Genomic DNA, 23,824 nt, shown 5'->3' on the forward strand with positions numbered 1-23,824 from the left:
GCCATTGTCGTGCCATTCATCTGCTGCCATCACCTCATGTTTCAGCATGATAACGCACGGCCCCATACCACAAAGATCAGTACACAATTCCTGGAAGCTGAAAATATCTCAGTTCTTCCATGGCCTGCATACTCACCAGACATATCACCCATTGAGCATATTTGGGATGCTCTGGATCGATGTGTAGGACAGCTCCCGCCAATATCCAGCAACTTCGCACGGCCATTGAAGAGGAGTGGGACAACATTCTACAGGCCACAATCAACTCTATGCAAAGGAGATGTGTCGCGCTGCTTGATGCAAATGGTGGTCACAACAGATACTGACTGGTTTTCTGATCTACGGCCCTACGCTAAAAATAAAGTTATCTGTGACCAACAGATGCCTATCTGTATTCCCAGTCATGTGAAATCCATAGATTAAGGCCTATTGAATTTATTTCAATTGACTGATTTCCTTACATGAACTGTAACTCAGTAAAATCTTTGAAATTGTTGCATGTTGCATACATTTTTTTGTTCAGTGTATATTTTGCTAAAGGGATGTCCATCCATTTTTCTTTCGGAGAGGAACAATTTTCTCCATGTAACCCTTATTATAAATAACCTTCACTCCCTTGATCCATCCTCAGTTTTCTCCTATCACAGCTATTAAACTTTGTAACTGTTTTAAGGTCACCATTGGCCTCATGGTGAAATCCCTGAGCGGTTTCCTTCCTCTGTAGCAACTGAGTTAGGAAGGACGCCTGTATCTTTGTAGTGACTGGGTGTATTAATACACCATCCAAAGTGTAATGAATAATTTCACCATGCTCAAAGGGATATTCAATGTCTGCTTTTTTTTTTACCCATCTACCAATAGGTGCCCTTCTTTGCGAGGCATTGAAAAACCTCCCTGTTATTTGTGGTTGAATCTGAGTTCACTGCTCAACTGAAGGACCTTACAGATAATTGTATGTGTGGGGTACAGAGATAAGGTAGACATTTAAAAATAATGTTAAACACTATTATTGCACACAGAGTGAGTCCATTCAACTTATTATGTAACTTGTTAAACACATTTTTACTCCTGAACTTCTTTAGTTTTGCCATAACAAAAGGGTTGAATACGTATTGACCCAAGACATTTTCAGCTTTTAATTTTTTTTAATTTGTAAAAAATTGTACAATCTTAATTCCAGTTTGACATTATGAGGCCAGTAACAATTTTTTTTATATTTTATCCATTTTAAATTCAGTCTAAAACAGCAACATGTGGAATAACTCAAGGGGTGTGAATTCTTTCATAAGGCACTGTGTACTGTTCATAGCTATGAGCTAATGTGTTTGCCTATAAACTACACATTTATTTTGACTGATTATTAGCAAGCACAACAACAGCATGATCTAACATCTTATTGAATACTGCCAGGCATTGATACAATCATGCAGTAGATTATATCCATGAACACAATAACAATCAATTTACCATCTTGCCTAACTCTTAGGGGAGAGTTGGGTAAGTTGAGCCAAATGGGTAAGGTGAGTCACCCTTGTTTCTAGGAAACATACACAACATGAATAATTGTATCAAATATTTAGGAAGAGGTCATCATTTCATGGAGTCTGTGAAGGAAGCAACCACATGGAAAAAGTGGTAAGCAAGTTATGTCCAAAAAACAGATTGCATCTAAACCAAAGGAGATCATTTTAAGATTGTTCTATAAATCAGTTGGGGTCTCTATAAGCTTCAAAATGAGGTCCTAAACCAAGCATGGAAGTGCATCCTTGTAGCTGTGTGAGCTAATATAGTCATATTTTTGGACTTGGGGTAAATTGAACAAATGGCCATGGGGTAAGTTGAGCCAATGGCAAGTTGAGCAAATTGAAGTGTTTTCTTCCCAGGAGTAATGAAAGGCATTGTTGCTGAGATATGAGGTATCAACAGGGCCTGGCCTATGTTAAAAGTGTTTTAAAAAAGTACAAAGTGTTTGTTAGGTGTTAAACCTGTGTTAAAAGATGCTTAAAATGATTAAAATACACACAAAAAAAGGTGATTGTGATTGGGTTGAATTGTGTTTGGGAAATAAAGATAGATATGGTTTTAAAAAGGTAGTGGTAATATTTAATTAAGCAGAGAAATTTGTAAGCGGCTTAACTTATCCTGTTGTGATGAGTGTGATGGAAGGAGTCAGGCGCAGGAGGGTAATCAACGAATACAGAGTTTATTCCTTCGTGGACACACAAATGCGCTCAAATAGCGATCAACGAAACAGGCACAGGGGAAACTCTCATCCCTGGCAAATACACTGTAACGGTAGAATCCAATAATACATAGGCACAGGGGAAAATCTACCCTGGCAACAAAATGTACGAGTAACTCCACCGAACTACACTACTCTCACAAATAACAATCACCCACAAGGACAAGGGGGCAGAGGGAACACTTATACACAGACTAATGAGGGGATTAGAACCAGGTGTGTGTGATTGACAAGACAAGGGTGATGATGATTGGGGCGGCAGTGGTTAGTAAGCTGGTGACGACGAACGCCGAACTGCCCGAACAAGGAGGTGAAGTCGTGACACCTGTCAAGCAGCTCAAAAAGTGCCAAGAGACCACTTTTTTTGGGACAAGCTATGCTTCAAAACTGTAATGTTTACATAAATCCTGATTATTTCCAGGGATACACAACATTATGAAATATATGTAGATATCTTTGTTAGAAATAATACTGTAATTCCCTTGATGGAGTGATGCTGAATGTAAAAAATGACTCAACTCTCCCCTACTACCCACTGGACATTAATGAGTGCAGGATTGGAAATCAGTTGTCAAATGAATATCACAACAACAAAGAAGTATTTATCATGCATGCATTTATTTATCTAGTACTACATTTTTTATTTTTATAAAATATTTACATTCAATGACACAGGCCAACAATAACATAAAAATACAATCTCGTGATCCAATCTCAACTACATTGAGTGACACAGTGCAGAATGACGCAGTGACAGTGCAGAGAGGGTTTGATCGTATCTCGTGTGCCTTGAAGCTAGGTTGTGTCTTATTGTTGAGCTTGCCTTTAGATGTTACCATCGTCAATTACAGCCCTCCAATTGGGGAACTGTCTCTTGATTGAGGTGAGAGAAAAGAGAACAAGAAATTGGTTCGGATTAGATGTCAATACACTGCCCTGATTCTGTCACAACCTGCAGTAAACGTATTATAAAAACGGTTTACATTAGTTCATTTTAGGAATCTAAGCAGCAAAATGCAGTTGTTGAGTTTGTTTTGGAGTGACAGAGTCCAATCGTTACAAGTAAATATAATAATCAGCACATAATGTCCAATTGGTAGAAGTCTTCAAAAGCAGTCCATGTAGAGCATCAGACAAGAGTAGAAATCAGAGGGCAGGAAGTGCAGGATGAGGGAAAGTCTCTATGCAGGGCCCACAGAAGACACTTCTGTCTTGCTTGCTGACACAGAAGTCTCATCTTCTTCTGCTTTCATCCCTACAGCGGCCAGCATGCAACCGCGGAACTGGGAGGGGAAAGAATGAAAAGCAATGAGCATGACAAGTCAAAATACATTGAACAAACAATATATTCTGTTACTGCTACGTCAAACTCAAAGAGTAAGTAGAAAAGGTTTTAAAAAATGTATAATGTTACCAACCTGTTTGTTCATCAGCACATAGATGATGGGGTTGAACAAGGCTGAGCTCTTGGAGAAGAAGGCAGGGATAGCCATGGACTGGGCACTGAAGGCAATTCCTTTGTTGAAGAAGATGTAGGCAGCAAGGCTAGCATAGGGGGTCCAGGCGATCAAGAAACCACAAACCATTAGGACGCACATACGTGTGACTTCCTTCTCTGCTTTCTGGGTAGATGCTGAGTCCTGCTGGGAAGCTGCAGCCTGAAAATGAAGATAATCAAGACATCAGAGTGGAGAACTATCACCTACATTTAATACTATGCACACTATGTGGAACTCCTAGATAAATGTTGTTTGTGTAAGACGTCACTTACCGCCTTGACTGTGAGGACCAGGCTTCCATAAGTGAAGGCGATCATACAGACTGGGATGATGAAGTGGCAGGAGAACATGTAGATCACATATGATTCATTGTTGAAGCCTTCGGCCAAGGTGTAGTAGTCAGGTCCACATGAGCACTGCATGCCCTCTGGGATGTACCTAAAATAAATAGAAGTGCACAATATTATCATTTTGTGTGAGTGAGTAGGATTGGTGGTGGATGGAGCATGACTTGAATAGCATGTGAATAACATTTTATGTAACTTCAAATTTCCTACACTGGTTACAGCTTACCTGGACCAGCCAACCAGTGGGGGAGCAGCACATGCCATAGCAGCTATCCAGGTGAATGCAACACCAGCACCAGCGTGGGTGGCAGTGAACGTGAAGCTGCCCATGGGCTTGCAGACCACAATGTATCTCTCAACAGCCAGCACTACCAGAGACCACAGGGCAACCTCACCTGGAGAATGAAACCACAATCCAAAGTCAGTTACTTCAGTTCTAAATGGATTTACAATAACATTGAGAACAGTACTTTCAGTTCCAAAATTATTTTCAATTACTTTGGGTACAGCTTATCAGTATTTTGAATCAGTTTAAACTAAAGTAGATTCTGTAGCATTTTTAATTATTTCTTACCTCCAAGTGTAGCCATGAAACCCTCAATAGCACAACCCATTGGCCCAAAGATGAAGTAGCCGTTAAGAGCAGATGTGATGGTGATGGTGAATCCAAAGAGGACCATGATCATTCCAGCCGCAGCCAAGTTGACCAGAATGAAGTTGAGGGGTTGCCGGAGCTTCTTGTTTGTGAATGTGACATACAGGGTCAGCCCGTTGATGGGGAATCCAAAAATTATCAGACAGAACACGTAGGCGGCAAGACAATAGTATTGCCATGGAGGTGCCAAGTAGTACTGTGGGTAGAGAAAAGGACTCCTTACAAGCCCAGTCCTGTTGGACATGGGGATGTAGAAGTTGTTGCCTTCTGTCCCGTTCTGCATCTTCACTCAGTGGATATCCAATGAATGCAAGAGAAAGGCAAAAAGAGATCTGATCTGGCTCTGAACCTTTTGCCTATGCTAGGTTGTCCTGGCAGGAAGTTTTATACGCTTTTGGGGCCCTATGTCATCGGCTAAAATAGCCTGAATTAGCTTAGGAACTAATTTGTTAATTGATCTTATCAGGGAAAGGGTTTAATTGTGAATAGGCTTAATTGATCTAACTATTGAGGAATAAAGATTATCACACTGACCTTGTTGACGAGTTATCAACTAGGGGAGACTGGGGATAGTTGTAAGGCAGGGTAGCTTTAACACGCTCAATATCTCCAATCAAAGAGCAAGTTAGAATCATGTGACTCGTGCATAGGCTATTTTGTGCTGTTCGATGGTAATTTCAATTAAGGATGAATTGATTCTTGAACAATAGCCTATAACTGATAGCCTTACGGGCTTTGTTAAATTGTCTTACCTACCCTGTCATGAAATATGACTTTGTATTATACTCCATTGTTCATGTTATCATTTTAGTCACTCTTAACAATTGTCGTATATAGTAGGGGTATCCAACTCTTACCCTACGAGGTCTGGAGCCTGCAGGTTTTCTTTTCTACCTGATAATTAATTTCACCCACCTGGTGTGCCAGGTCTAAATCAGTCATTGATTAAAGGGGAACAATGAAAACAAGCAGTGGAACTGGTTTCGAGGTCCTGCTCATCGAACATCTCATAAACAAATATTGATCATTAATATGGAGTAGGTCCTCCCTTTTCTGCTATAACAGCTTCCACTCTTCTGGGAAGGATTTCCACTAGATGTTGAAACATTGCTGCGGGGCTTCCATTCAGACACAAGAGCATTAGTGAAGTCAGGCACTGATGTTGGGCAATTAGGCCTGGCTCGCAGTCGGCGTTCCAATTAATCTCAAAGGTGTTCGATGGGGTTGAGGTCAGGGCTCTGTGCAGGCCAGTCAAGTTCTTCGACACCGATATCGACAAACCGTTTCTGTATGGACCTCGCTTTGTGCACGGGGGCAATATCATGCTGAAACAGGAAAGGGTCTTCCCCAAACTGTTGCCACAAAGTTGGAAGCATAAAATTGTCTAGAATGTAATTGTATGCTGTAGCATTAAGATTTCCCTTCACTGGAACCAAGGGGCCTAGCCCGAACCATGAAAAACAGCCTCAGACCATTATTCCTCATCCACCAAACTTTACAGTTGGCACTATGCATTGGGCCAGGTAGCCTTCTCCTGGCATCCACCAAACCCAGATTCGTCCATCGGAGTGCCAGATGGTGAAGCGTGATTCATCACTCCAGAGAACGCGTTTCCACTGCTCCAGAGTCCAATGGCGGCGAGCTTTACACCACTCCAGCCGACGCTTGGCATTGCGCATGGTGATCTTAGGCTTGTGTGCGGCTGCTCGGCCATGGAAACCCATTTCATGAAGCTCCCGAGGAACAGTTATTGTGCTGACGTTGCTACCAGAGGCAGTTTGGAACTCGGTAGTGAGTGTTGCAACCGAGGACAGACCATTTTTACGCGCTACGTTCTTCAGCACTCGGTGTTCATGTTCTGTGAGCCTGTGTGGCCTACCACGTTGCGGCTGAGCCATTGTTTCTCCTAGATGTTTCAACTTCAAAATAGCACAACTTACAGTTGACCAGGCAGCTCTAGCAGGGCAGAAATCTGACGAACTGACTTGTTGGAAAGGTGGCATCCCATGGTGCCACGTTGAAAGTCACTGAGCTCTTCAGTTTTTTTATTTTATTTTATTTCACCTTTATTTAACCAGGTAAGCCAGTTGAGAACAAGTTCTCATTTACAACTGCGACCTGGCCAAGATAAAGCAAAGCAGTGCGATAAAAACAACACAGAGTTACATATGGGGTAAAAAACATAAAGTCAAAAATACAACAGAAAATATATATACAGTGTGTGCAAATGTAGCAAGTTATGGAGGTAAGGCAATAAATAGGCTATAGTGCAAAATAATTACAATAGTATTAACACTGGAATGCTAGATGTGCAAGAGATTATGTGCAAATAGAGATAATGGGGTGCAAAAGAGCAAAATAAATAACAATATAGGGATGAGGTAGTTGGGTGGGCTAATTTCAGATGGGCTGTGTACAGGTGCAGTGATCGGTAAGGTGCTCTGACAACTGATGCTTAAAGTTAGTGAGGGAGATAAGAGTCTCCAGCTTCAGAGATTTTTGCAATTCGTTCCAGTCATTGGCAGCAGAGAACTGGAAGGAATGGCGGCCAAAGGAGGTGTTGGCTTTGGGAATGACCAGTGAGATATACCTGCTGGAGCGCAGACTACGGGTGGGTGCTGCTATGGTGACCAATGAGCTAAGATAAGGCGGGGATTTGCCTAGCAGTGATTTATAGATGGCCTGGAGCCAGTGGGTTTGACGACGAACATGTAGTGAGGACCAGCCAACAAGAGCGTACAGGTCACAGTGGTGGGTAGTGTATGGGGCTTTGGAGACAAAACGGATGGCACTGTGATAGACTACATCCAATTTGCTGAGTAGAGTGTTGGAGGCTATTTTGTAAATGACATCGCCGAAGTCAAGGATCGGTAGGATAGTCAGTTTTACGAGGGCATGTTTGGCAGCATGAGTGAAGGAGGCTTTGTTGCGAAATAGGAAGCCGATTCTAGATTTAACTTTGGATTGGAGATTCTTTATGTGAGTCTGGAAGTAGAGTTTACAGTCTAACCAGACACCTAGGTATTTGTAGTTGTCCACATACTCTAGGTCAGACCCGTCGAGAGTGGTGATTCTAGTCGGGTGGGCGGGTGCCAGCAGCGTTCGATTGAAAAGCATGCATTTAGTTTTACTAGTGTTTAAGAGCAGTTGGAGGCTACTGAAGGAGTGTTGTATGGCATTGAAGCTCGTTTGGAGGTTTGTTAACACAGTGTCCAATGAAGGGCCAGATGTATACAAAATGGTGTCGTCTGCGTAGAGGTGGATCTGAGAGTCACCAGCAGCCGGTTCGCAGCTGGTTCGAATCCAGGCTCTGTCGCAGCCGGCCGTGACCGGGAGACTCATGGGCAGCGCACAATTGGCCCAGCGTCGTCCAGGGTAGGGGAGGGAATGGCCGGCAGGGATGTAGCTCAGTTGATAGAGCATGGCGTTTGCAACGCCAGGGTTGTGGGTTTGATTCCCACGGGGGGCCAGTATAAAAAAAAAAAAAGACTAAAATGTTAATATAGTCCACTTGCGCTACCAAGCAAGAACCATGCTCTACCAACTAAGCCACACATGACATTAAGCTATTTACAAGTAACCATATATTTGTTTAATGAAGGGGTATGCCTTTATTACATTATTTGAAATGTTCAGAATGAGTGGCTAATGTACTGCATACACTGTATACCAAAATTAATGCAAAGTGTGCTCACTCAAATGCACGGACACACACACACACACTCAGGTAACATTTTACTTGATTATAAATAGGCATTCATAACAGTCATGACATCAGTGGAACGAGTTTTTCTAAATAAATGTCCCAATTGAACACATCTTCACTTCAAAAACGTGTCTCTTGTGTACAATGTGTATTTTTGCTATCACAGCCTCTGAGATACCATACACACAGCAGGCTGTGTATCATGATGAGTAACCTTGCTTGAGACCTTATAGTGCACAGGAGATCCAGGTTAGACCTCGATCTGTGACCGGATTGGTTTCCGCTAGGAGGGGGAGGTCAAAAGGGGAGTGAAGTGTAACTGAGGAGGTTTGGTAGTTTGGTGAACCGCGCATGTTGAGTAAATTTGCTTGAGACCTTAAGACTTGCATTTGCCCTCCCAAGGTAAAAAATTAGATTTCACCTTGGAATAGTTTTTTGTGGTTGTGCTTTGCTCATGGGCACAAAGACAGAAGATGACATCTATAATAATATACAGTACCAGCAACCCTGCAGTTGCTGAATCACATCCTCCCGATTTTTCCCATCAGACCCAGCAATCCAACGAGCAACCCTCTGTTTGCTGGACTGCCCGTCTAACCGCTAGGCTTCATAACGCCCCTTAGTTCAGCATAGTAACACTGTCTTGTGGCGTCAGGCCCGATTTTTTCAGCCCTTGGATTCAAACTGGCAACCTTGCAGTTACTGGCCTGCCACTCTAACCTCTTAAACTGACGCATTTGTATGGGGATTTTTTTATGATGCTAATTACATTAGACATTGACTCTAGGGGGTTAAGGTATGAAGAAAGGTTACTCAATACAGTAGCATGGTTTACAGAACCACCTTCATTATACTCCACCACACATTTCACCTCCTCCTCACACAGACCTATCTAGGTCATGGCATCAATGGGACAGACTGGTTTCTAACCTAGGTCTCCTGCAGGCCACATGACCGTGTTACCCTGCTGAGCTTAAGCGTAGCCATTAGCTCAGGGAGCTAACACAAGTCTTTAGGTTTCAGACACGGTTACTCATCACCTACATACATTTTTCAGGTGCCATCCCCAACAGCCTTTGTGGCCATGAGCAAGTACTTTGCCCCTAAACTGCTACAAGGGCAATGCTGACACTGTGCTGCTCCCATCGTGTTGTGTGTCTGGTTTCCCATGGGGTTTGGAACTCTGACAACAACAAATCTGTTACCTGAGTATGTGTGTGTGTTATTTTGTCACGTTCCAATGTGTGCCTGTAAGTGTGTGCGCATGTGTGTGTTTGTAATGCATGTTGTTTCTGTGTATGTGTGGGTACACATATATCAGTATGTGTGTGTGTGTGTGTGTGTGTGTGTGTGTGTGTGTGTGTGTGTGTGTGTGTGTGTGTGTGTGTGTGTGTGTGTGTGTGTGTGTGTTTGTGTGTGTATGTGTTTGTCTATGATCGTGCATGTGTGTACATTTCAATCTGTGCTTGTGAGTGTGTCTCTGAGTATGAGTAATAATGTAAGTGCATAGGTGCATGTGTGTTTGTAATTGGTGTAGGACGGTAGGTGCATCAAAATCAGGGAAATAATATATATATATATATATATATATATATATATTAATGTTATGATTAAAAAAGGTTGTTACTCACCTGATAATGTAATAACCACCGGATAAGATAAGAACTTATGCAGACGTTAAATAACGTTGTCTGTTCAACATGTTTATGACATTATCCGTCAAGTTATTACATTCACCGGTTTTATTAAATTATGAATTAAAAAGTTATTAATTTTAAATAAGTTATTACGTTAAACAGTGAATAGTTGTTACAGCCTCCGAGGCCCATGTAATGCAAACAAGGGTTAAGTGTGGCTGGTGAGAATGCACAACCTTTCTCACCGTCTCCCACTGTGGAAGGCTTACCATTACATTGTTAGGCTGAAGTCACCTCGTGTAATCCCTCTCATAGAGAGTGGCACCTGCAATGCTCTAACAAGTCTCTAATTTGCTCAAGCCCCTGTAAAACCTGTTGGGCCTTAATTCGATTTTCCATTACCAGGAATAACAAAGCCTGTTCAAGTAAGGTACGTGTACCCTACCGTACGTGCCACCACAAGCACTGAAGCATCACTACGATATCTATATGCCACTTAAAGCCACTTACAGTACAGTGAGTGCAAGCATTTTTTTGGTATACGTGAAGCTCCCTGCAGGAATTGAAGCTAGGAAGGTTAACATTGTTAGCAACTTGTTCACTCAGGAAATGGGTTAACCGGTTTGAATTGAAAAATAAATAGTGCTTGTTTACAAATAATAAGCTTCTACCTGCAAACTATATGTGATTAGCGTCAATAACAAGGTTTTAGGTTTTATTTATTCGCACCAAAGAAAATAAGTGAAAGACAAAACAGTACAGATAAAAAAACTGGTAAAAATGGCGTGCAACAAGGCATCAAATAAATAAACAAAACATGCTTGCAGCTAGTGGAAAATAATATTGCCTAAGTTTTTCTGCAAACTGAATGTCATCCATATCAAAAAGGTATACAATAAATTGTTAAATAATGCAACTAGTCAATGGCCTCATCTAAATAGCAACCTGCCTGGCTGTTCAAACCATTTGGTACAAAGTCAGATACTGAGAATTCAGAATCTGGCAGTGGCCGGGCAGCCAGCCAACCTCTTCACAGGCTGATGTACAATATGTACAGTGCCTTCAGAAAGTATTCACACCCCTTGACTTTTTCCACATTTTGTTGTGTTACTGCCTGAATTTAAAATATATTAAGTTGAGATTTTGTGTCACTGGCCTACACACAATACCCCATAATGTCAAAGTGGAATTATGTTTTCAAAATGAAATGCTGAAATGTCTTGAGTCAATAAGTATTCAACCCATTTGTTATGTCAAGCCTAAATAAGTTCAGAAGTACAAATTTGCTTAACAAGTCACATAATAAGTTGCATGGACTCACTCTGTGTGCAATAATAGTGTTTTACATGATTTTTGAATGACTACCTCATCTCTGTACCCCACACATACAGTGGCTTGCGAAAGTATTCACCCCCTTTGGCATTTTTCCTATTTTGTTGCCTTACAACCTGGAATTTAAATGGATTTTTTGCGGGTTTGTATCATTTGATTTACACAACATGCCTCCCACTTTGAAGATGCTAAATATTTTTTCTTGTGAAACAAACAAGAAATAAGACAACAAAACATAACTATTCACCCCCCCCCCCCCCCAAAGTCAATACTTTGTAGAGCCAACTTTTGTAGCAATTACAGCTGCAAATCTCTTGGGGTATGTCTCTATAAGCTTGGCACATCTAGCCACTGGGATTTTTGCCCATTCTTCAAGGCAAAACTGCTCCAGCTCATTAAAGTTGGATGGGTTCCGCTGGTGTACAGCAATCTTTAAGTCATACCACAGATTCTCAATTGGATTGAGGTCTGGGCTTTGACTAGGTCATTCCAAGACATTTAAATGTTTCCCCTTAAACCACTCAAGTGTTGCTTTAGCAGTATGCTTAGGGTCATTTTCCTGCTGGAAGGTGAACCTCCGTTCCAGTCTCAAATCTCTGGAACACTGAAACAGGTTTCCCTCAAGAATTTCCCTGTATTTAGCGCCATCCATCATTCCTTCAATTTTGACCAGTTTCCCAGTCCCTGCCGATGAAAAACATCCCCACAGCATGATGCCACCACCACCATGCTTCACTGTGGGGATGGTGTTCTCGGGGTGATGAGAGGTGTTGGGTTTGCACCAGACATAGCGTTTTCCTTGATGGCCAAAAAGATCAATTTTAGTCTCATCTTGTTGTGGAAATTAATCACTATACTTTATTAAACAATCAAAGTTCTTACAGAGTTTTTGTTGAATCAAGATTTACTTTATTGAATTTCAATAAAAGGAAACTGGTCTGCAGAGTAGCCTCCCCCGCCCTCTCTCCATCTTATATCGTGCCCTCCACACACCCTAGCTTTATAATCCCTCCCTCTTCAGTTTCCGCTCTTTTATTACTCCGCCCACTCCCTTTGTCTATGGTGGCAGCTAAATTCGACTTTCATTCAGTTCAGAATCAATAGTAATACTCTCAATCAATCCCTTATCTTGCAAAAACACTCATGTTTAGTTTAAACTGTTCAACCCAAGCTCTCCCGGGCTTGACCTGAAGACTGGTTGTTGGACATGATAGGTCCCTACTCTAATCTTTCAACCATACATAAACCCCCCTTCATGCTGTAATCTATCAAGAAGATAGCCAAGGAGAGACAAAGGTCTAGCCCAAACTCCATTCAACCCTGGTGCCGCTCCCTCCACTGTGTTTGAAAAGAGAAACAAATGGCCACAAGCTAGTTTCAATCTCTGATTAGATAAGACAGCCATGGATTTAAGTAAGAGCGAGCAATTTGACCCTAAATCAGATTGCCTCTTTACCACTACACACACAGTGAAATTACCCAATGAAATTCCTGGCCCAGTAACAAAGAATTCTAACTCTATGTTCGTGAATAACCCAGTTTTATCTCATAGTCCATTAAAAATACACATATATCTAACCAGAGTACCTTCTTCCATATTTTTGGGGAGTCTCCCACATGCAGGCGCACTGGCGACACAGTGCATATCTCTGCATAACACGGAGCCTGCACGGTCACACGCTTCTTAGCGTGACTACGGGGAATTGGCTCTGCTCTGAACCCTGGCTCCGCCAACCACCCCGTGTGCCCCCCCAAAAATGTTTTATTGGGGCTGCTTCTCTGGCTTTCTTCGTGACCGAGTCCTTTTGGGTCGCCATTTCTCCTCTCCTGCCTGGGCTTCCTCCTTCGCCCAGGGTCCTCTACCAGCCAATATCTCCTCCCAAGTCCAAAATGACTTCCCCACCTGTGTCTGCTGCTCCTGGGCACGCTGCTTGGTCCGTTTTTGGTGGGATCTTCTGTCACGATCGTTGAGAGACGGGTCAGACCAAGGTGCAGCGTGGTATGCGTACATGTTTATTAATAAGGATAAAGACTAGACAAAATAACAAAGTCCTATGGGCTATACATGAAACAAGCCAAACAGGAACACAAACACGAGTCCACAACCCAGGCAGGAAAACTGGCTGCCTAAGTATGATACCCAATCAGAGACAACGAGCGACAGCTGCCTCTGATTGGGAACCACACCCGGCCAAACATAGATATACAATACATAGAGTTTCACACCCTGACCAAACTACCTAGAGAATAACAGTCTCTCCAGGTCAGGGCGTGACATGCACGCACCATTTTTTGAAACAAGTTATTGTTTTCATTTCACTTCACCAATTTGGACTATTATGTGTATGTCCATTACATGAAATCCAAATAAAAATTAATTTAAATTACAGGTTGTAATGCAACAAAATAGGAAAAACGCCAAGGGGGATGAATACTTTTGCAAGGCACTGTACAATTATCTGTAAGGTCCTTCAGTCGAGCAGTGAATTTCAACCACAGATTCAACCACAAAGACCAGAGAGGTTTTCCAATGCCTCGCGAAGATGGGTAAAACAAATAAAATAAAATAAAACCCAGACAATAACAGTTACAGAATTTAATGGCTGGAGAAAACTGAGGATGGATCAACAACATTGTAGTTACTCCACAATACTAACCTAAATAACAGAGTGAAAAGAAGGAAGCCTTTACAGAATAAAAAACATTCAAAACATGCATTCTGTTTGCATTAAGGCACTAAAGTAAAACTGCAAAAGATGTGGCAAAGAAATTAACTTTATGTCCTGATACAAAGGCGCTGTGTTTGGGACAAATCCAACACAGCACATCCCTGAGTACCACTTTTCATATTTTCAAGCATGGTGTTGGTTGCATGATATTATGTGTATGCTTGTCATCAACAAGGACTAGGGAATTTTTTAGGATAAAAGAAAACAGAATAGAGCTAAGCACAGGCAAAATCCTAGAGGAAAACCTAGTTCAGTCTGCTTTGTACCAGACACTGGGAGAGGAATTCACCTTTCAGCAGGACAATACCCTATAACACAAGGCCAAATATACACCAGAGTTGCTTACCAAGATGACATTGAATGTTCCCGAGTAAATAAATAAATAATTTACAATCCAGGTGTGCAAAGCTCTTAGAGACTTACCCAGAAAGACTCACAGCTTTAATCACTGCCAAAGGTGATTCTAACATGTATTGAGTCAGGGGTGTGAATACTTATGTAAATCAGATATTTCTGTATTTCATTTTCAATAAATTTGCAAAAATGTCTAAAAACATGTTTTCACTTTGTCATGGTGGGGTATTGGGAGAGAAAAATATATATTTAATCCAATTCGAATTCAGGCTGTAACACAACAAAATGTGGAATAAGTCAAGGGGTATGAATACTTTCTGAAGGATATATAAGTCAATGAGAGGTGGTTAATACCCCTACAGACTGCTACAGGTAAACGCAGCCTGCCTACATACTGTTGTGGGTTTAAAAGGTGTAGGAATCTTGAAAGCAGCACACGTTTTTTAATGGTGGCTTGCACCCCCTGTTGGCTACTGATAGGAACCATCCATGTAAGTTGTGGGAAAGGTGTAAGGGATGACGGATCTTGAAAGCAGCACACGTTTTTTAAAGGTGGCTTGCACCCCCTGCTGGCTACTGATAGGCACCATCCATGTAGGTTGTGGGAAAGGTGTGAGGTTTGAGGGATCTTGAAAGCAGCATATGTTTTTAAAGGTGGCTTGCACCATCTACAGGCTACAGAGTAACCCTGAGTGTGGCACTAATAAGAACCCTTTACTGCATGTAGGTTGTGGAAAAAGTTGTCAGGGATGAGGGATCTTGAAAGCCACTGAAGGAGTATGGTCACTGAAAGTCTTCTTAAGTTGTCTGGCTCTCCCTGCAGGCTCGAGTAACACAAAGGCCTGAAATAAGGCCTTTGGGCTGTCTCGATACCAGTTTTTCTGAAACATTTAGGGCTCTATTTTCATCTGGTGCTAAGTGCCCAATGCATTCGCCAAGGATCCAAGCCAATCAATAAAGGGTTTGGCTCGTGAGACCACTTTGAAAAAAATCTTAATCGCCAAAGCTTTGTTGGGAGCGGCAAAACAGTGAGCGACATCCTCTTTTTGTCTATGTATTATACATTATTTTAACCAGCTCCTGTTATTATTTTTGGGTGATAAAAAAAACTAAACATGAAGGCTACATCATGTGTCCATATGCCCATCATGGAAGGAGAGACGAGATGATGCCGGTGACCTTTGTATTTAGAAACATTAAAGTTATTTTCCTGTAACAATTGCTTGTTTTCTGTTCCATTTGATTAAAAACCAAGCACTCCGTAGGCTACCCTTACCCTTTTACAATGAAGGCTGGTTCAACTGTAAAGTGTTGGGTGTCTTTTTTATCCTGGACATGCATTAGCCAAGTAGCCTATGCATAAAAGGTTTCTAAATGGTCCCTTAATAGCGAGGCTTTTGCAGTCATACATGATTCACAATTCACGTAGGCCGACCCGCATACTTAATTTCACTTGTATCCATTCCCATTTATCCAGTTACCAAAGACGCACTGCTCCAAACGTATTTAATTTATTCAGCCTTATCATGCCATATTGTAGCGAATTCAGGGGGTGTCCCAGACTGGGACTCAAACCCAGGTCCAGTGACTGTCAAGCCAACACCTTAACCGTTAAGGCAAGTGGTCTGAGCCTCTTGAAGGGGTTGTTTGGTGTTGGGTTAGGGTAGCTACATTATCAACAGTGGATGGGCCCAGGGCTGTGCACAGACCTTGCAGGTGCTAAGTGCTGCAGCGCGTAGGCTATTGGACAACCAGACCAAATATGAGCGATGTAAATATAGGTAGCTTGCTACACACACTCGACTGTTGATCGCATTTCAAGCCATGCATGCATGGATACCGGGCGTGCGCAATCTCTGTACAGGGCAGACTGAAAAATGCACAACCAGGGGCACATGAGCTCCATACAGGGGAGACCAATGGACAGGGTAGGGGTGGGGGGTTGGTAAACTTGATGACGTCACAACGACTTGGGAGCAGTGGGTTCGGAACAACAATGACAAAAAAGGGCACTTGGCGAGTGAGAGGGCAAAGGGACATGTGCTCGGGAACAGGTAGACCCCTATCTGTGCACGTGCCTGGATAGGCCTATATCCTGCTTATTGGGAGCGAGCCTCACACGTAGGCCTACAATACATTTTAAAGGGAGCCTAGTAGTTTTTATTTCAGGAGAAGAGCAATGTGTAAAGACATGTAGAAAATTATACAGTATACTTGTGGAAGCCAATTACAACAATGTTGACTGCCAGCACTCCAAACATATTTAGCAAAAACCTGAGGTATTTTATTGTTGCTATTATTTGTTACTGTAGACTATGCTTTTTAATAAACGGTATCAATATACAATGGACTAGGACGAGAATATTTCGTGCCCCTCAGCCGAATTGGAGTTGATGACAATGCAAAGACCGTCAATAACCTCCACAACTTGAGACAACTGCACGCAGTAGCTATGGAACACGTTGATTGGCCAGTGAATTGTCAAGCCTTTGTCACACCTACAACTTATTTTTTCATCAAAACCCAGCCCTTTCACGCCACCGTCAGCTATTGTGCTCATAATTCCCGCTGTATAAATAGCAAAAATATTTCTTACACACCCTCCAACCTATAGTGCTACCGCCAGCGCTAAGATTTACCATTGTGTTAGGTTTGTTAAATTAAAGCCCTTAATTTAATGAAGATCTAAGCTTTTACAATTGTGTTTGGAGATGTTTTGTATATTTATGCTGTGCTTAGAGAAGTGTTTTAAATGCGTAGTGAGATGAGACAATTAGTAAATTATCTCACAAACAAGCACATTCCAAGTGCATGTTGAAATATATTGTTGCATAAGAAATGATGTGTCGTGACTGATCCTCCCTCTCCATCTCTCCAACCCCCTCATCCATCTCCTGCCCTCCACACAGCCTTGTCATGTACATACTCAATGTAACCCTTCATTTCCTGCTGATAACCTGATCTTAATTCTTATACTGTGGGGTACCTACACTGCAATTTCCATCCTTGTGTCTTTCTGTGTCCTGGACACCTGCTGCTGACGTTTAGCTAGCATCTCTGTGGAGGGTTGGCCCAACACACAGAGGATACATCCCAAATGGCACCCTATTTCCCATACTATAGTGTACTACTTTGACCAGAGTCCTATAGGCGCTGGTCAAAATAGTGCACTATATAGGGAATAGGGTGCCTTTGGGACTCACCCAGAGAAACACTGCCTCTCTCTACACAGTGTTTTATGGCTGCTCACACAGAGAAGAGGGCCATGCAACCCACAGAAACATAAGTACACCCCTTGTGCCTCGTTATTAAACAGGCTTTCCTTGGGTAACATCCGTCCATCCGCTCTCTTCTCTTCTCTTCTCTTCTCTTCTCTTCTCTTCTCTTCTCTTCTCTTCTCTTCTCTTCTCTTCTCTTCTCTTCTCTTCTCTTCTCTTCTCTTCTCTTCTCTTCTCTTCTCTTCTCTTCTCTTCTCTTCTCTTCTCTTCTGTTCTTGTCTCTTCTCATTTCTTTTACATCCCAGCTGTCATCTGCGTTTGGCATTTCATCATGGTGTTTGTCTTAGTTGGATTCCTCATTCCATTAGCTTGATCCTATGGAGCCTGCTGAATTGAATTATGCTGAGAAAAAAAATAAAAAAAGCTTGTTTCCCAATTGGTCTCAATTATAGGGACTGAACTGATGGAAAACCTTTTGCAGAAGTTGTTAGATTCCACCATTAGGACTATATCTGGAATAAAAAGGTATTTTTTTGTCATGTCAACATCTTTAGGGCTTTTTGAAGAACATTTTATCGCTGATATCGCAGAGATATGATATTGCAGCACCAGCTGCAGTGCATTAGCTACTGTAGGTGAATAACTAAAACCTAGAACACTCAGCCAAGATGCTCTCATGTATTAGCATGGCCCTCAGTGAGAGACAGAATGGAAGAGAATCCATGTTTTGTGATGTGAGCAGGCTTGGATGCCATTAAAATACCTGCATTCAAATGATTAGAATAGAGTCCCTGAGCCAGTGAGTGGGGCCCCATGGGCCCTTGTGTCTGTGCCTGTATGAGCCATTACTCTGACAGCCTTTCTACACACTTGTCTAGCACAGAGCTAAATGGGTTAAGCATGAACGGTATCCAGGGGACCGGGCAGGTGCAGTTACCATTCCACTCAACACAAACTAGACATTCACACTTACTCACATACTTTATTTTTCTCTTTCTTATCAATGTGCATTCTGCCCTCTTCTAGCTCTCCTTTTTTGTTACTTCTATCTCTGTTCATATCATCCCTCTCTCTTTCTATCTCTCTCTTTCTCTCTCTCTCCTTCCCCTGTTCCATTCCAAATTGCCCACATGAGTCTGCCATGGAAAAGAGGCATTGCTGAATCTTATTTGTCTTGTTACAGACTAGGGGAGCTAGTACCTCAACTCCCTCTGAAGCAGGAGAGGATAACAGCTCTCACCTACCATATCCGCATCACCATGGTAACAGCTCTCAGGTAGATCTGATCTGATCACTGTGACAGGACTTAGCAGAATATCAGAGCACCTTTCACCTGTGTGATATAAAGTGTATTCAGAGCACAGAGTTAAAGTTGAGCAGTAGGTGTTCACGTCTTTGGAATGTCAGATCTAAGTGTCCACCTTACAGGACCTGCTTGTCACGCCCTGGCTCTGGGGACACTGTTATGTTGAGCCAGGGTGTGTAGATTTCTGTGTTGTAGGTCTAGTTGTTTCTTTTCTATGTTGCCAGTGTGGTTCTCAATCAGAGGCAACGAGTGTCAGCTGTGGCTGGTTGTCTCTGATTGGGAACCACATTTAAACAGGCTGTTTTCCCACAATAGTTGTGGGATCTTGTTCCATTTTGGTCTATGTTACCTAGGACGTTACGAGTCGTTTGTTGTTTTTGTTTACTGTCTGTGTTTATCGCTAATGATAAATAAACATGTTCGTTCATCACGCTGCGCCTTGGTCTACTTCCTACGACGATCGTGACAGAAGATCCCACCAAGACTGGACCAAGCAGCAAGTCCAGGAGCCATCGCCTGGGAGATCTCTAGCGGATCTCCTTCGCCTCCTCGACTGGGTCAAGCCATGTGAGGAAGAGAGGGGCTTGACGTGGAAGCAGAAGGGCGAAAGGCTGGCAAAAAGTATGGAGACCTGGTCCACGGGTAGGAGTGAAGCCCATAAAATCTTTAGGGGGGGGGCTAACGCCGTGGACGACGGGCCAGCAGGAGACCGCGACAGAGCGGCCCAGCAGGTTGGCAGAGGAGGCCGCCAGGTTACGGGGGCCACTGGTCGAAGAGGGGATGGAAGGTGTAGAGGCACGGCGAAGGGTACTGGGGTGTGTTACCAGTCCGGTCCGGCCCGTTCCAGATCCCTGCGTAGGGCCAGTGGTGTGTGTCCCCAGTACGGTCCGGCCTGTTCCTGCTCCCCGCACCAGGCCAATGGTGCGAGTCTCCAGCCCGGTCCGGCCCGCTCCTGTTCCCCACACCAAGCCAGTGGTGCGCATCGCCAGCCCGGTCCGGCCCGCTCCTGTTCCCCACACCAAGCCAGTGGTGCGCATCGCCAGCCCGGTCCGGCCCGCTCCTGCCCCCCACACCAAGCCAGTGGTGTGCGTCGTCAGCCCGGCACGGCCCGTGCCTGTTCCCCACACCAAGCCAGTGGTGTGCGTCATCAGCCCGGCACGGCCCGTGCCTGTTCCCCACACCAAGCCAGTGGTGCGCATCGCCAGCCCGGTCCGGCCCGCTCCTGCTCCCCATACCAAGCCAGTGGTGTGCGTCGTCAGCCCGGCACGGCCCGTGCCTGTTCCCCACACCAAGCCAGTGGTGTGCGTCGTCAGTCCGGCACGTCCCGTGCCTGTTCCACCGGTGCCTGGTCCGGCACCGGTCAGATGCTTCACGCCGGAGCTAGAGCAATCCGTTCCACCAATGTGCAGTCCAGCTCCGGCCAGCGGGGACAGACCGGACCAGGGGTACTTTGGGGGGTTGGCGAGGGAGCGGGGATCAGGCCCGGAGCCGGATCCACCGCCTAGGCGGAGTGCCCACCCGGTCCCTCCCCTGTGGTATTTGGTTGGCGCGGTCGGAGTCCGCGCAATTTAGGGGGGGGGTACTGTCACGCCCTGGCTCTGGGGACACTGTTATGTTGAGCCAGGGTGTGTAGATTTCTGTGTTGTAGGTCTAGTTGTTTATTTTCTATGTTGCCAGTGTGGTTCTCAATCAGAGGCAACGAGTGTCAGCTGTGGCTGGTTGTCTCTGATTGGGAGCCATATTTAAACTGTCTGTTTTTCCCTTTGTGTTTGTGGGTTCTTGTTCCGTGTTGGTCTATGTTACCTAGGACGTTACAAGTCATTTGTTGTTTTTGTTTACTGTCCATGTTTATCGCTAATGATAAATAAACATGTTCGTTCATCACGCTGCGCCTTGGTCTACTTCCTACGACGATCGTGACACTGCTGCTCTTTCCCTGAGCGTAGATGTGTTCATACACTGTCCTGTGGTTGCTGTATAGAGACAGACAGACTGGTTTGACTTTAGTTTCATAAGGCTTCCATTTTAAGAACATACAGTATTCGCACAGAGGCAAACCATTTGGACAATGCGAATGTAAGGCTTTATTTGTGCATCTTCAAATGTCAGTATTATTAAGATCCCTGTGAAATATCACCATCACTTTAAAACCATTGAGAAATTACAACACTTATACAAAATGTGTGGAACGACTCACTGTGGAACATCACTGCACCATCAGCAGAGCACTGCCACCACCAATCAAACAAACTGCATAAATTTGAGAATCAGATGAGGTATAATTAGAGTATATATAACAGGCGGTTCACAAACGTATGTCCCCACCACAGTTTTAAATTCAACAGCACAAACCTACTGAAGCATGAAACAATTTGTAATATAAATAATTTTACAGACACTAGGGTTAAGTACCTTGCTCAAGGGCACATCAGCAGATTTTTCACGTAGTTGGCTCAGGGATTTAAACCAGCAACCTTTCGGTTACTGGCCCATTGTTCTTAACCGCTAAGCTACCTGCCACCCAATCATTGAACCTCAAGTGTAATACAGGTAACACCTGTGCGCCGATGCACCAAGTTATGGACTAAACACACCAAGAAAACCACTACCATGAGACAGCCACAACAAGTCATGCAAAGAAAAATGAATTACAATACTGTACATGAATGTGAGCGAAGCCAAACCTCTCACATTCACACTATTCACACAGTCTTCTCTCACTCTATTTCCATTTCTGATACATTTTCCAAACCACTCCGATGTCCTCTTAAAAACTCACTTGCTAAATCCTTCCTTTCCCTTTACTGTGTCTTCTTTTCATTTTCCTCTCTTACGGTCCACCCCCTTAGATATTACAGCTTCGTCCACGTGCCCTTGCAAACTTCATATCTGGAAATCTACATGGGAGTGGTGACCTACAGTGAGGGAAAAAAGTATTTGATCCCCTGCTGATTTTGTACGTTTGCCCACTGACAAAGAAATGATCAGTCTATGATTTTAATGGTAGGTTTATTTAAACAGTGAGAGACAGAATAACAACAACAAAATCCAGAAAAACGCATGTAAAAAAAGTTATAAATTGATTTGCACTTTAATGAGGGAAATAAGTATTTGACCCCCTCTCAATCAGAAAGATTTCTGGCTCCCAGGTGTCTTTTATACAGGTAACGAGCTGAGATTAGGAGCACACTCTTAAAGGGAGTGCTCCTAATCTCAGCTTGTTACCTGTATAAAAGACACCTGTCCACAGAAGCAATCAATCAATCAAATTCCAAACTCTCCACCATGGCCAAGACCAACGAGCTCTCCAAGGATGTCAGGGACAAGATTGTAGACCTACACAAGGCTGGAATGGGCTACAAGACCATCGCCAAGCAGCTTGGTGAGAAGGTGACAACAGTTGGTGTGATTATTCGCAAATGGAAGAAACACAAAATAACTGTCAATCTCCCTCGGCCTGGACTCCATGCAAGATCTCACCTCGTGGAGTTGCAATGATCATGAGAACGGTGAGGAATCAGCCCAGAACTACACGGGAGGATCTTGTCAATGATCTCAAGGCAGCTGGGACCATAGTCACCAAGAAAACAATTGGTAACACACTATGCCGTGAAGGACTGAAATCCTGCAGCGCCCGCAAGGTCCCCCTGCTCAAGAAAGCACATATACAGGGCCATCTGAAGTTTGCCAATGAACATCTGAATGATTCAGAGGAGAACTGGGTGAACGTGTTGTGGTCAGATGAGACCAAAATCGAGCTCTTTGGCATCAACTCAATTCGCCGTGTTTGGAGGAGGAGGAATGCTGCCTATGACCCCAAGAACACCATCCCCACCGTCAAACATGGAGGTGGAAACATTATGCTTTGGGGGTGTTTTTCTGCTAAAGGGACAGGACAACTTCACCGCATCAAAGGGACGATGGACGGGGCCATGTACCGTCAAATCTTGGGTGAGAACCTCCTTCCCTCAGCCAGGGCATTGAAAATGGGTCGTGGATGGGTATTCCAGCATGACAATGACCCAAAACACACGGCCAAGGCAACAAAGGAGTGGCTCAAGAAGAAGCACATTAAGGTCCTGGAGTGGCCTAGCCAGTCTCCAGACCTTAATCCCATAGAAAATCTGTGGAGGGAGCTGAAGGTTCGAGTTGCCAAACGTCAGCCTCGAAACCTTAATGACTTGGAGAAGATCTGCAAAGAGGAGTGGAACAAAATCCCTCCTGAGATGTGTGCAAACCTGGTGGCCAACTACAAGAAACGTCTGACCTCTGTGATTGCCAACAAGGGTTTTGCCACCAAGTACTAAGTCATGTTTTGCAGAGGGGTCAAATACTTATTTCCCTCATTAAAATGCAAATCAATTTATAACATTTTTGACATGCGTTTTTCTGGATTTTGTTGTTGTTATTCTGTCTCTCACTGTTCAAATAAACCTACCATTAAAATGATAGACTGAACATGTCTTTGTCAGTGGGCAAACGTACAAAATCAGCAGGGGATCAAATACTTTTTTCCCTCACTGTATACCTTATGGGCAAATGTAATCAGCTACATGTAATCTGATCACCAAGAAATAATCAGTTATGTTACCAGCAAAAATATTGTAATCAGGTTACAGATACTTTTGAAAAAGTAGATGATGAATTTTTGGATTAGGCTACTTTTAAATTCAGAAAGGATGTTTGAGGAGAAAATACATTATGACACCTTTCTGTTTCTAAATGACATTAAATTAAGTTTGTTCCATCTGAGCGAGTCTGACCACAAGTCAGAGACCACTATGATGACACATCAAATG

At 43.4% G+C, this 23,824-nt stretch overlaps 1 protein-coding gene across 1 annotated transcript; it reads right to left on the bottom strand.

The window, feature by feature from the left end:
- Positions 1-3,423: 3,423 nt before the first annotated feature.
- On the bottom strand, positions 3,424-5,026 carry LOC311133680 (green-sensitive opsin-like; the record flags this gene model as incomplete). Its single annotated transcript, XM_084167213.1, has 5 exons — positions 3,424-3,525; positions 3,661-3,900; positions 4,014-4,179; positions 4,315-4,483; positions 4,663-5,026. The coding sequence occupies 5 exons, from the start codon at positions 5,024-5,026 to the stop codon at positions 3,424-3,426; spliced, it is 1,041 nt and encodes a 346-aa protein (XP_084023339.1).
- Positions 5,027-23,824: the final 18,798 nt, after the last annotated feature.

Source organism: Coregonus lavaretus, assembly GCF_964263955.1.
Source record: "Coregonus lavaretus genome assembly, chromosome: 8".
NCBI classification, from domain to species: domain Eukaryota; kingdom Metazoa; phylum Chordata; class Actinopteri; order Salmoniformes; family Salmonidae; genus Coregonus; species Coregonus lavaretus.